Genomic DNA, 14,386 nt, shown 5'->3' with positions numbered 1-14,386 from the left:
CCCTAAAAAAAAAAAAAAAAAAAAAAAAAAGGAAATAGAGTTGTCAAGAGAGTAGTTAAGAAGAAGATCACCTATTCTCTTTTTTTCTTATGTCCTTCTCTTTTCTCCTCTCCCTGTCCCCAAAAATAAGGTGAACTCTTAGTAAACTGACTACAATATCTGATATGAAATTGGCTTGCCCTGGTGTTAATTTATTTTGTGCAAATTAGACTGGAACTACTCCTCAAAGTCCAGGAACTATATCCTCCTGTATGTATCACATGTAAACTTAGTATAGAAAAGGGAGGAAGAAAAAAGGTGTCTCACTTAATGCAATAAATCTGTTGGTTTTGGTTTGGTACCCAAGAACAAAATCTGATTCATTGGTGGTGCTTCAAAAATTATGCCCACAACCCATGTGAATATCAGATGAAAATCTCACACACACAAACACACAAACCCCTCACAAGTTAAGTGCCAAACTGATCTGATTAGATGGTGTGTGTTTTCTTCTGGTGCTTCTTTTAGTTGTATTATTTTGCATTAAATTTTTAACAGCAGCATATTAAAAGAGGCTCTGAGTTTTGGTGACACTGCGAAAAATTTTATGAAGCTTCAAAATCCACCCCATAGGCCTCAGATTGTGAAGGCAAAAATAGCTCTGGGATGAGAAATGAAACATATGATTGTTCAAAACATTACTAGAAACTTTCTGAAATTAATGTTACTTGGGAGTCCAAATTGTCTTTTGTCTTTGAAAAGAAGAGCATTCGTTAAGTTCCCTGATCACCAGGAAAGGCCCTTCTCTTAAGGAAGGGGCGCAGACAAGCAGTCACTCCACTTGCTGCCGCAGGTCATGTTTCACTGGCCAGCTGTTCTAACCAAACACCCCTCAACCTCACTGTGGCTTTAAGTTGCTAAAATGAGAGGAGCCACCCCATGAATTTATTAGCAGATGTGTGTTCTGAAAGCCATCATTACTTTGAGACCTAGAACAGCCAGGTCCTCTGACATGTGGACCACACATGATCACATGATGAAATGTGCCATTATTCCCTTAGCCTCTATTCGAATGTCTTACGGATCATTCTGCTTCCTTACTGGCTTTCCGTCCATCCTTGTCCTGGGTTGCGTGTCATAATAGTTGGAGAAAAGGAAAATTCCTAAGGTACTCTCCACCGGAAAGATCGATTGTTGTCCTTGTCAGAGATCCCACTGTCCGGAGCGATGAGTTAGCAGATTTGCGAGTGCTTAGAATTGTGGTCTATCTGCCAGCTCGTAGCAGCTTTCCTTAAAAGCTTTCTTGGTTTCACAAACTGGTTTTCACCAAAACATGACAGTGCCCAAAGGGCCATTGAAAATGCAGATCAAAGCTTTTGAGCTCGAAATGAAGTAGTTGGATGTGGTACTTTGTACAGAGGTCTGGTTGTGGACCACATCTGAGCCTTGTGCGACTTTATGAATCTCCCAAGTAGAGGGCAGCCTATAAGTGCATAGAAAAACACCTTTCCATCAAGTAGCTGTGCTCCTGTTGCCTGTCCTGCTAGAAAGGCCTTCTACAATTGGCTTCTTCTGAAGAAATCAAGGCAGAGAAGTAAAGAAGAGGAGGTGTGTGGGTTTATAGATGCTCCACCTCCCAGCATGTTGTCCTTAAGGAGAGGAACCATCTGTTTGTATTCCAGCTACTGTAACTACCTTTTTCAAATTTGCCTGTGATTGAAGCAGTAATTTAATCAATCAATGCATGCAGAATCAGTGAAGGTGGCTTGTTGCTTTCAGAATCAGCAGAGCTCATGATTGCAATACTTATCCTAATACTTAGTAGTTCCGCTCAGAAGTAACCAAACTGCGATGTTAAGTGTCAGAATGAAAGATTTGTGAGTTAGGATTTCCAGAACAAGAGTCATTCATATGACATTTGTCAAACACTGAGTGCCAGGCCCTATTCCAAGTGCTTTACATGTATTAATTCACTTCATCTTCACAACTCTGTAAGATAGCTCTTATTATTTTCACCATTTATAGGTAAGAAAACTGAGGCACAGAGAGGTTAGGTAACATGCCCAAGGTCACATAGCTGGAGAATATAGAGGAGAAATTAGCATCTAAACAGTCTGCCTACAAAGCCCACCTCTTAACTGCTACACTAATATTTTCAAACAGCAGGCTGTGACCTATTAGTAGGTCAAGAAATTAGTGTGGTGGTCATGACCAGGATATTTTGTTAAAATCAAATAGAATAGAAAAATATCAGACTATATCACAGGTAGTAAGGATTGTTTCAAGAAATTTTTGTTTCAGATGTTTACATAAAAATTCTTTGTCTTTGCGCCCAGATATGTTTCACAAGTCATAGTTCTTCTAAGTTCAGAAAGACAATATGGTGCAAATACTGCCTACTACAAAACTCTCCCTACAGGGTCCAGGGCGGCCCCCCGTCATCAAACACACTGATGTTTGTGCAGTGAAGCATATAAATATTCACACTAAATACAATAAATAAAGTGTGTAAATAGCCTTTAAGTAGTTCATGGCAGGGTTGGTCCCCCTGTGAGCTTTGCTGTCAAACATAAGAAACTTTCCAATTTTCAGAGCTCTAGAGATTTCAGAATTGCAGACTGTGGGCCTAATTATACATATGTGTGTACAGGCTTTCTTATAATGGATTGAGGTCAAAAAAATTTGGGAAACACGGCCTGCGGGAATCATTGACTGTTGGAGCTGGGAAGGAACATAGGGGTGATATATTTCTTATACCCATAAAACCAAAACTCCTCAGTTTTAACAAGTAGAAAAACCAGGACCAGACCGGGGGTTGGGGTGAGCATTGAGACTGCCAGAGGCCACCCACTTCTTCTCCCCAAAACGAGCCTCCTGACACACAGCTCCGGCCTCTGGACTACACGGCCTCTTCAGAGTCTTATAATAACAACCAAACCACGCCATGCATCTCAGAGTCTGGATTCTTGTCGGGTTTTTCTGAGAGAGGCTCGAGTTTCTAGTGGTCACTTGCATCACTGGGTTCTCCAGAGCGGGCGGAAGCCAAGTGGTTTTGCCCCAGCAAGACACTTGGGCTCAGGTGTTTGGCCGGAGAGTGAGGTGCAGGGCGGGCTCTGCCCGGGCTCCAGCCAACTCTGTAAATTTCCTGAGTTTGTGGTTGAAACTGGTCTCCATGGACCAACAATTTGACATTTTCCCCCTGCGGTGTTATAGTCATGTTTCCACGTTTAATATGTCAGACTGAATGAACATTGTGGTCTAAGGATTTAAAAGATTTATAATGGAGTCTTGAAAATTTACTTAAGGAATATGTACTTCCCCAAGCAATAACAAATATTACTGCAAATGACCATATTAAATTAAAGTAACTTGGGCATTTCTGATTTGTAGGAAGGTTAAAATTAATCTTATGGCAGTTTCAGTTTCAAAATGAAAGCATGACTTTGCCTCACCACAGATTTGCAGGTTGTTAGTCAACAGTGAATGAACCCTCAAGTGACTACTTTTTTTATTTAAGAAATATCCAGTTCACTCTATGTGTAGAAAAGCAATACTAGAAGGAAAATACCCTGAAAAATCAACCATAGTTGTATCTGCAAACTTCAAAGGTTCTGGTAAAAAATGTTTTCATAAGCTGAGTGGTGAGTACTTGGATTGTCATTTTATTCTTCTTTAAACTGTGCTTGTAAATATGTACCCTCAATTGTGTGTGTATTACCGAATTTTTAAAAATGTTTTTAAGCACAAGTCACAAATCCATAAAAATTTTTCTATAAGTGTTCTTTAATGAGAAGTCTTATTTTTATACTTTTAAAAAGGAAAAGAAGGCTTCCTTATCCATCCTTCATCCCTTCCCCGATTAGCTCCTTTAGTGAATAGGCAAGGAGCCTGGTTCAAATGCTTTCTTTCCATATTAAAAAAAAAATAATAATAACTACAGGTATACTGGTCAATGTTTAATGGCTGACTCTTGGGGTGGGGAGAAAACCCTGATTTGTAATATTTGCCAATTTCCATGGTTTAAGTACTCCCATCATGGCCAGTTTCAAGCAACCAACATTACATTGCTGAACAGAGTTGGGAAGAAATGTGCAGTAGCATACAGCATCATATAGTATTCTACCAAACAGATGTGACATTATTAATGTAAATAACCTAAATAGCATAGATAAGAGTAAAATGAAAGAAAATGATAAGAACTGATAAACCTTGTGTATTGTTACCTTTATTTTTTAAATTTTATTTATTTATTTTTTTTGCGGTATGTGGGCCTCTCACTGCTGTGGCCTCTCCCGTTGCGGAGCACAGGCTCCGGACGCGCAGGCTCAGCGGCCATGGCTCACGGGCCCAGCCGCTCCGCGGCATGCGGGATGTTCCCGGACCGGGGCACGGACCCATGTCCCCTGCATCGGCAGGTGGACTCTCTTTATTTTTAATATGCTTGTTTTAATTTTAAGTTCACATAATTTATTTTTTATTTATTTTTTAATTTTTATTTTATATTGGAATTTAGTTGATTAACGATGTTAGTTTCAGGTATACAGCAGAGTGATTCAGTTTTACATATACATGTATCCTTTTTCAAGTTCTTTTTCCATTTAGGTTATTAAAGAGTATTGAGCAGAGTTCCCTGTGCTCTACAGTAGGTCCTTGTTGGTTATTTTATTTTATCTTTTTCACTTTTTATTTTACACTGGAGTAGAGCCAATTAACAATATTGTGATAGTTTCAGGTGCACAGCAAAGGGACTCAGCCATACATATACACGTATCCATTCTCCCCCAGACTCCCCTCCCATCCAGCCTGCCACATAGCATTGAGCAGAGTTCCCTGTGCTGTGCAGTAGGTCCTTGTTGTTTATCCATTTTAAATATACCAGTGTGTACATGTGGATCCCAGACTCCCTAACTGTCCCTTCCCCCATGGTAACCATAAGTTCATTCTCTAAGTCTGTGAGTCTGTTTCTGTTTTGTAAATAAGTTCATTTGTGTCATTTCTTTTTAGATTCCGCATATAAGGGATATCATACGATTGTTATCTATTTTAAATATAGCAGTGTGTACGTGTCAATCCCAAACTCCCAATCACATAATTTAATTTTTAAAAATGGGTATGTTTAACAACTGGCCTAAATCCCTAAAAATTTAATGATCAGCTCTCACAAGCCAGCATAAGCCCACGCCAGCACACGAGTACTCAGAACAGTTGCCATTGCAAAGCAGAAAGAATGCAGGGACGTGGGCACAGCGAGCCTTCCCTGCATCACAGCCCAGTAAGGCTACAAATCCAGGGCCCCCAGGAGCCAAGGGACCCCACAGAGCAGAACTGGCAGACCCTGGGAGGATGAAGGCCCCTGCTCTTCCAGTTGCCCCACTTCCAACGTGTAAACCCCCGAGGGGTTTCCTCTGCATTTCCTCAGGCCCTAAGCTTCAGCTCCTTAACCCCTTTCAACTTAACCGTGACTCTCCAGCTAACACAAGAAAGCTCAGGGTTCTTTGCTGTGCCAGTGGCAGCCTGGCAGAGCAGGAACGTTCGACAGGGTCCCAAGGCTGGCTTCTCAGATGCCAGCTCTGCCACCAGCCAGCAAAGTGACCTTGAACAGCCCCCTTCACCTCATTTCCCAGTTACTGTGAAAAATGAGGGGGCTGGATGAGGTGACCTGTCTCACCCAGGTTCCTCGCTGCTCTAAAACCCCATGTTGGCTGCGATGACTGAGGGCTTCAGAGAAGATCACGAGTCATGTCAAAATCCATTGAGAAAAACTCATCAGACCACAGAGTGGTGTGGCTTCCCAAGCCTGAGCTCTCTCTCATCTGGGAATACAGGGGAAACATTTCTAATCCTGATGAAGGAAAGAACTGGGCTCTGGTCCTTCAAGGATATGTCGAAGTGCAGCTGCCCTTGAAGGTGGAAAATGCTCAGAGCCAACTTAAGTCCAGTTCTTGGCTGCAGTCACAGCCTTTATTTATTCTACCTCATCAGGTTCTTTATAAACTTGTCTCCCCAGGTGATTCTTTGCCATTGGGAATCCACCCATCTTTTGACAAAGAACTGTATTGATGGAACATTGCTTGAAAACTTTAAGGTTTAAACAAGTCTTCAAAACGTAGGTAAAGTCATGGGTGATAAGTGAAAGAGAAACAGTGCAACACTGCCAAGGGAGAAACTGGTGAATTTGATCCAGCGCTCCAAAGGCGTTTTTATGCCCATGCGTGTGTGTGTGTTGTCACCAGGAATAAATTCTGCAGCTGTGTATCTTGGTATGGCAAGCTTGCCTTGATTTATGGGTGTAGCTGCAAGTTCATAACCACCAATCCAAGGGAGAACGAGGGAGAGTGGAGGGAGAGAAGGGTTGGCAGGAGTGTTTTATGAGTTTCATGTTAATGCTTTTAACATGGTGCCTCGTTCTCGCTTCTAGAAAACACTTAGCAGATACAAGCCAAAAATAGATGGCTGTTCATAGCCAACCAAATCCATGAGGGGGTGAAGGTGAGGGATATGTGTGTGCACGTTGTCGTGGTTGTTTATAGTTGTTTTTATCTCTGAGCTGTAGGAAAGTATTTATTTTACAATAAAAACTGTGAGAGCTGTGAAACTTTTATACTTTTTAACCAGAGTAAGAGAAGACATTGCAAAGCCTGCAAAGCTTGCTAGCTCGCTCTCTCTCTCTGGCAGGAGTTTCTTTCTGACACTCTCTATGCACTCTCTGGGCTGATTCCTGGTCAGCTATTCCGCATCCCATCCTACTATACATGAGGCATGAACCAGGTGCTGTCAGAGCCATAGACATGCAGTGCATGCTCAAGAAACTTGGAGTAAGGTAGATGGAATATACAGATAGGACCACATTTATGAAGCTTTCTATAATAATAACAGCCACTTCCTACATGACAGGCACTGCTGCCTTGTTTAATCTTCACAACAGTCCTCTGAAGTCAGCACTATTATTGCCTTGTCCACCAGCAGGTGACCTTCCTCCACCATGAATATTCAGACTCACAAGATGACCAGAGGCCGCCATGGGCGCTGGGTCTTCTCAGAGAGATAAAAGGCAGAGCCACAGCCTGCCAGCAGGGCCGCGTCACACCTTCTGTGAAGTCCTTACTGGTACACATGGCAGTCTATCCAGATGCAGATGGAAGATGCCCCTCGGGAAAAGATGGGAGCTGCCCTGGAATCAAAGCTCTTATAACGCTCCCTGGACACGCTCCCCAGTTCTCTGCAAGGGGCATGTTCGGGGGCAAGATCACGGCGCTCAGGAAGCCCAGAGCTCTGGCTTCCTAACAGGTGTGGACAGATGGTTTCTAGCTCCTCCCACTCCAGATGTCATTTACCAGTTGGGGGTGTCATCCTTAATATAAGCAGTGTTGCCCTGTAGCATATTTGACTTACCGTCTTGGCAGGTTACCAGAGTTAACCAAAGATCAAAGTCTCTTATAGAAACGGAAAAGAGGTATGTTAACCCTTTATCTACAATTATTAGTCCCATTTTTCAGAGAATAAAGCTGAGGCTTAGAGAGGTTCATCAACTTGCCTCGAGTCACATAGTAAGTCACACAGCCAGCATTTGAACCCTGGCCTGCCTGACTCCAAGTCCCATGCTTTTAACTAAGATGCAAGATGTAAATTTTTCATTCTACTCCATAGCATATCTGTGTTGATTTTCCTATTTAAAAAACTAACTTAGGGCTTCCCTGGTGGTGCAGTGGTTAAGAATCCGCCTGCCAATGCAGGGGACACGGGTTCGAGCCCTCGTCCGGGAAGATCCCACATGCCATGGAGCAACTAAGCCCGTGCGCCGCAACTGCTGAGCCTGCGAGCCACAACTACTGAAACCCATGCTCCGCAACAAGAGAAGCTACCGCAGTGACAAGCCCACGCACCACAACGAAGAGTAGCCCCCGCTCACTGCAACTAGAGAAAGCCCGCACGCAGCAACAAAGACCCAACACAGCCAAAAATAAATAAATAAAATAAATCAATTGAGGAAAAAAAACCTAACTTGAATGACCTACACTGAGAACACTTGGTCCTCCTGGAAGAAGCAATATGTTTAGCCTGTGGTTTCACCCACTCCCTGGCGCACTGCATACCCCAGTTGAAGAAGCTCAGCAGTTAGCAGTTGTACTTAGAATAATAAACGAAAGCACCAGTTCCTGCTTTTCTCTATAGTCCAGATTTTGAGTAGAGGTTTATGAGGAGGGAAAAAAGAAGTTTTAAGAGCAACAGAACCAACTTTACATCTGAAAATAAATGAGTACGTGGCTGCCGGGTGCAAACAATTCTGTTTTACATTGTCATTCCTTTCTTCTTTTTAAATCATCACCATCTTGTAGCACAAAACTGAAGAGCTCAAGGCAAAACTTGTAGCTTTATTACAGTTGGTTCAACATATAAAATCCAGTTTATGCATATAGATTATATTGCAAAAGCCCTTTAAGAAATGTGCCAGCCATGTTCCAAGTGTAAAAGTAGACATTTTAAGACACTGTAACTCTATTGTAACATTTTTTCATTGGGTGTTTGAGCAACTCAAAGCTTTTACCAGGCATGAGAGCTATCTGCTGACTTACAAAATGCCGCAGTGTAATGAAGACAAATATAAAGGAATTTTGTAGGCAGAATGTGAAATGGGTTGGGTAAAATACCATGTTTAAGTGCAATGGAATTAGTTTACGATGAATTGTATTAAAATAGTCAAAGCACAATTGGTGAGAGGGTGGGGTACGGAGGGGAGTTGAGAGGTATGGTTATGGTCTGGTTCTTCGCTTAGGCAGTCGGCACAAGTGTATGTTTTTTTCACCTAAACATTTTCATATACTCTATTCACTAGGCTTTTCATCGCAGTTTTCAAAAATGCAGTTGACATTTGCTCTTTAGGTAGGAGATACCATTTCATAGATTGTTTTGAATCTCTTAGTACATGAATTTATGAAATGCTAGATTAAACAGTGAGAAAAGAACAAAGTTTGAATGTAACTAGCATAAGAGAAGTGTTGAAAGAATAACTTTGAAGTTTCCGAAGTGAAACTACCAAGAAAAGTCACCTTTCCCTTTATGAGTAATAAGATCACAACATGAACACGTCTTTCTCCGTGATCTTCCTCCTGGTACAGTGCTCGTACCCTCTTATTGAATCTGCTTGGGCAGGTTTGTTCAGTCATTTGATAAATGTTTGCTAAGATGGGCCTGGCAGCGTGCTAGCAGAGATGATAGGGACTCGGGTCCTTTCTTTTCAGCTAATGGCTGGGGAGACAAGACCTTCAATCAGCCTAGGAAATGTTAAAAACCCAAATAATGGTATGAGAATCCAGAGTACAAAAAAGAATCAAAGTTTTCATGAAGCCGTAGATGTTCAGTGGCACAAACAATAAATACTACCAACCTACAGATGAAGGAAGTCCTCTGGAGCTGGGGGTGGTTGGGGAGCTTCGAGAGCAGGTGTACTTTCTGAGGGTCGAGAGGACCTTCCCAGAGAGGCAGTCTTGTAACTGAAGGCAGTGTAGTGAGTACGGAGTCTATGTGTATCCATTTCCTGCACAGAGGGTTTGCCCAGGGAAGAAAGGATCCTGACTTTGAGGAACTTTAAAACAAGGAGCTAGAAGATAATTTCATCATGTAGGAAAAGGGCAACCGTTGTGAGTTTTTGAAGTTGGGACCTGTGAACAAGCCCCTTTCCCAGGGTGGAGCGCCTGTCAAACTTGAGTTCACTGTCATAACCCTCCGGCTCTGTATGTGGTCCTGGTTACTCATAAATGGCCCCTTCCACTGTTGCTGCAGGTTCATGACAGACGCTGCCCGCCGAGAGCAGGAGTCCCTAAAGAAGAAGATTCAGCCGAAGCTCTCGCTGACCTTGTCCAGCTCCGTGTCTCGAGGGAATGTGTCCACGCCGCCCCGCCACAGCAGCGGAAGCCTTACTCCCCCCGTGTGGCTTGGCCCATGGGAAGTGTGTGTGTGTGTGTGTGTGTGTGTGTGTGTGTGTGTGTGTGTGTGCAGTGTGCTGGGGGCCGGGGACAGATCATGATTCAGAGCCACCTCTTCTTTGACCCTTTACTGGTCCCTATAGCGTTTGCTGATTCATTCATCTATTTATTATGGAAGAAATATTTATAAATTATCATTTATAATATGCATGTGATAATGGTTTTACAGTTACGTTTTCAAGCCTTTACTGTTTGTTATGTATGAAGTGATGCAGTGTCTTGGATTTGCTTCGGTCAAGTTGAGAAGTAGATCAAACAAGATCGATTGTATGTTGTTTATTGCCATGTGCTGATTATCGTTGAAGCTGGGCGACGTATACATAGGGGTTCGTCATACCATTCTCCCTATTTTTGCTTATTTAAGAAATTTTCCATGAGAGGATGATTAATTTTAAAAAATCAGAGTGCCTCCCATGTGCCCGGCCCGAGCTCTAGTAGTGAGCCCAAGGAGACCCCTCCCTATTCTTCCTGATGGACTGAGGCCTAGTGGAAGATGCTGGCATTTTAGGGGGCCAACGAGAACACTCCTTCTTGCCTTCCCCTCCCAAATGGAAGCAATTTGAAAAATAAAACAAGACTCGGAGGTGAAGATTAAAATTGACTTTATTACTGCATAGGGCTAAACTGCCGAATAGAGCTAGCTAGCATCTGTAACAACTGTCTTCCCTGAGTTGAACTTATTCCCAAACATTCCTTCTAAGCTTGCCTGCCTGGGAGCAGACCAGAGTGCGCCCAGGCCCTGAGCTGAACATGCGCAGAACCTTCTCCCAAGTAAGAGATCCGTTAAGTCAGCAGTGATAGAAGATGGTAGAAAGAGGCTGGAAAGGTCCCCATCTCTTCTTTTTTGCATCTGAGCACAGGGAATATATTTCCCCTCTCTCCCATAGGGGTATAGACAGGCATTCATCCAATAAATACACCAATAAATATAACATCGTAACCATAAACTCGCTATATGGAAGAACTCAGTGATAGGAGAGCATACAGAGAAGGGCTTGACAGGGTCAGGAAAGACTTCCCTGAAAGGTAAGTAGGTAAAGAGGGAAAGAAGGCGCATCCCGCCAAGCAGACAGCATTTTTCAAAGGCTCCATGATGGGGAGCCTGGCAGGTCCCAGGTACTGAAGGTCGGCCAGGTGGTGGGGTGTTTGTTAGATGAGACCAAGGAGGTCTGCAGGGACCAGGGCACTTAGGGTGTCATCCTAAGAGCAAAAAGAAGCCACTTAGAATCACACCATCACTTCAGTAGCATTGCCCCTTGACCATGGGTGAAAATGTTTATTTTTCTCTTACAGTTTATGTATTTCTCTTTTATCCATCTCCCATCAAGGGAGGTGACCGCAGTCATATTTCTCAGTGTTTCAGAATATAACTTTCACAAAATAGTAATTGGGAAAAGGGATTCCCTAATAAGTTCGGGGAAATGTTGGGTTAGACAAAAGTAAACTGGTTTCTTCAATACAGGGCTTTAATATATACATTGTTATTCTCCAAGAGGAGGGTTTAGAAAGCTTTCCAAATTTAGTCACTTTGATTAGAGGACCTCTTTTTCTAGGGGCATGTCTGGGGGCTCATGGTTGGCAGATACCCTGTGTTCCATCAGGACTGGACATTTTGAAGACAGGATAAGTGCGCAAGGCAGACAGACTGAGTTCCTACCGAACTTCGCCCTTTACAAATCACTGATGATACCCATTACTTAGGTTTCTGTGTGAGAGTTAAACGTGATAGATATGCATGCCTTAAACACTCAGTAAATGTTCGTCTCTGTGGTCCAGAGTCTTCAACCAGTTGCTTCAGGAACAGAATCGGAGGTCATTCTATAGAGGATGAATTGGTTTCATTTGTGTTGGGCATTTGTCCCTTTCTTTAGATAGACCACCGTGTTTCTCTTACATTTTATTTCGTGAAGATTTACTTTCCAGCATCTCTGTGTAACATTTACTGTGTAGATCTAAGGAATGCCATGATAGTGTAGTGTAATTCTTCAACTCTCTTTTCTGAGTATTTCTATGAATATTTATTCATATATAATGTGAATTATGGGGGCAGTTTTATACCTGGCTGTGTTTTATACCTGACTTAATATGGATTGACTCATAGCGAGCACCAGATAACCATGACCTCCCCAATTAATAATGGGAGCTTTAGAACCCCATGAAAATAAAGACATTTTAAAAGTGAGAGTTTATTATTTTTCATGTAAGAATGTTTGGAAGAAATGGAATCATTTCCTTTCCTTCAGACGTAAAGAAATCTTTCTGACACCTTGTCTATTTTAGCAATTTCCCACTGAGAGAATTAATATATGTTGTGGTAAAGATGTATCATTTTCAGTCTGTCAGCATCATTGGTAAGTTATTTGCTGCTTGAATAACATTCCATGTAAACATCAAAAATTAGCAGGGGAAATGGTTTCTTAAACCCCTACCCTGTACCATTTTGACCGTATACATTTTTCAATGTTTGAAATGTTATTTTACCTGTAGTTAGAGAGAGCGGCTTATTTTGCCTGACTAATGTGGTTTCAGTCACTTTCATTGCCAGGTTATAAGTAGTTTTCCATGTTTCTACCTTCTAAATTCACTCTTCCAAGTTTCACATTCAGGATGCGTTCCTGGTGCAGAAGTAATAGTCATCTTGCAGAAAATTTCATTTATAAAGTATTCTTTAAAATATACTGTCTTAGTATGGTACTGGCACAAAAACAGACATATAGATCAATGGAACAGGATAGAAAGCCCAGAGATAAACCCACACACATATGGTCACCTTATCTTTGACAAAGCGGGCAAGAATATACAGTGGAGAAAAGGCAGCCTCTTCAGTAAGTGGTGCTGGGAAAACTGGACAGCTACATGTAAAAGAATGAAATTAGAACACTCCCTAACACCATACACAACAGTAAATGCAAAATGGATTAAAGACCTAAACGTAAGGCCAGACACTATCAAACTCTTAGAGGAAAACATAGGCAGAACACTCCACTATGACATCAATCACAGCAAGATCCTTTTTGACCCACCTCCTAGAGAAATGGAAATAAAAACAAAAATAAACAAATGGGACCTAATGAAACTTCAAAGCTTTTGCACAGCAAAGGAAACCATAAACAAGACTAAAAGACAACCCTCAGAATGGGAGAAAATATTTGCAAATGAAGCAACTGACAAAGGATTAATCTCCAAAATATACAAGCAGCTCATGCAGCTCAATATCAAAAAAACAAACAACTCAATCCAAAAATGGGCAGAAGACCTAAATAGACATTTTTCCAAAGAAGATATACAGAATGCCAACAAACACATGAAAGAATGCTCAGCGTCACTAATTATTAGAGAAATGCAAATCAAAACCACAATGAGGTATTGCCTCACACCGGTCAGAATGGCCATCATCAAAAAATTTAGAAACAGTAAATGCTGGAGAGGGTGTGGAGAAAAGGGAACCCTCCTGCACTGTTGGTAGGAATATAAATTGATACAGCCACTATGGAGAACAGTATGGAGGTTCCATGAAAAACTAAAGATAGAACTACCATATGACCCAGCAACCTTACTACTGGGCATATACCCTGAGAAAACCATAATTCAAAAAGATACATGTATCACAGTGTTCATTGCAACACTATTTACAATAGCTGGGACACGGAAGCAATCTAAATGTCCATCAACAGGTGAACGGATAAAGAAGATGTGGCACATGTATATACAATGGAATAGTATATATATGGAATCTAAGAAAACGGTACTGATGAACCTAGTGGCAGGGCAGGAATAAAGACGCAGACGTAGAGAACAGACTTGAGGATACAGGGCGGGAAGGGGAAGCTGGGATGAGGTGAGAGAGTAGCACTGACATATATACGCTACCAAATGTAAAATAGATGGCTAGTGGGAAGCTGCTGCATAGCACAGGGAGATCTGCTTGATGCTTTGTGATGATATAGAGGGGTGGGATAGGAGGGGTGGGATAGGGAGGGTGGGAGGGAGACTCAAGAGGGAGGGGATATGGAGATATATGTATACATATAGCTGATTCACTTTGTTGTACAGCAGAAACTAACACAACACTGTAAAGCAATTATACTCCAATAGGGACTTCCTGGTGGCGCAGTGCTTAAAAATCTGCCTGCCGGTTCAGGGGACACAGGATTGATCCCTGGTCTGGGAAGATCCCACATGCCACAGAGCAACTAAGCCCATGCACCACAACTACTGAGTTCACACACCACAACTACTGAGCTCGCGCACCACAACTACTAAAGCCCACGTGCCTAGAGCCTGTGCTCTGCAACAAGAGAAGCCACTGCAATGAGGAGTCCGTGCACCACAACGAAGAGTAGCCCCCGCTCGCCACAACTAGAGAAAACCCACGTGCAGCAACGGAAGACCCAACGCAGCCAAAAAATAAATTAAAAAAAAAA

At 42.2% G+C, this 14,386-nt stretch overlaps 1 protein-coding gene across 1 annotated transcript in view; it reads left to right on the top strand.

Moving 5' to 3' along the window:
* Positions 1-14,386, top strand: part of JAZF1 (JAZF zinc finger 1) — a 271,289-nt gene that overhangs the window by 207,877 nt on the left and 49,026 nt on the right. The window contains exons 3-4 of the mRNA XM_024755086.1: positions 9,760-9,906; positions 10,366-10,396. Coding sequence (XP_024610854.1) covers positions 9,760-9,906; positions 10,366-10,396 — 178 coding nt within the window. The remainder of the gene's footprint in view (positions 1-9,759; positions 9,907-10,365; positions 10,397-14,386) is intronic.

Source organism: Neophocaena asiaeorientalis, unplaced genomic scaffold (genome assembly GCF_003031525.2).
Source record: "Neophocaena asiaeorientalis asiaeorientalis breed wild unplaced genomic scaffold, Neophocaena_asiaeorientalis_V1.1 scaffold36, whole genome shotgun sequence".
NCBI lineage: Eukaryota > Metazoa > Chordata > Mammalia > Artiodactyla > Phocoenidae > Neophocaena > Neophocaena asiaeorientalis.
This window is presented reverse-complemented; position numbering and strand designations above follow the sequence as displayed.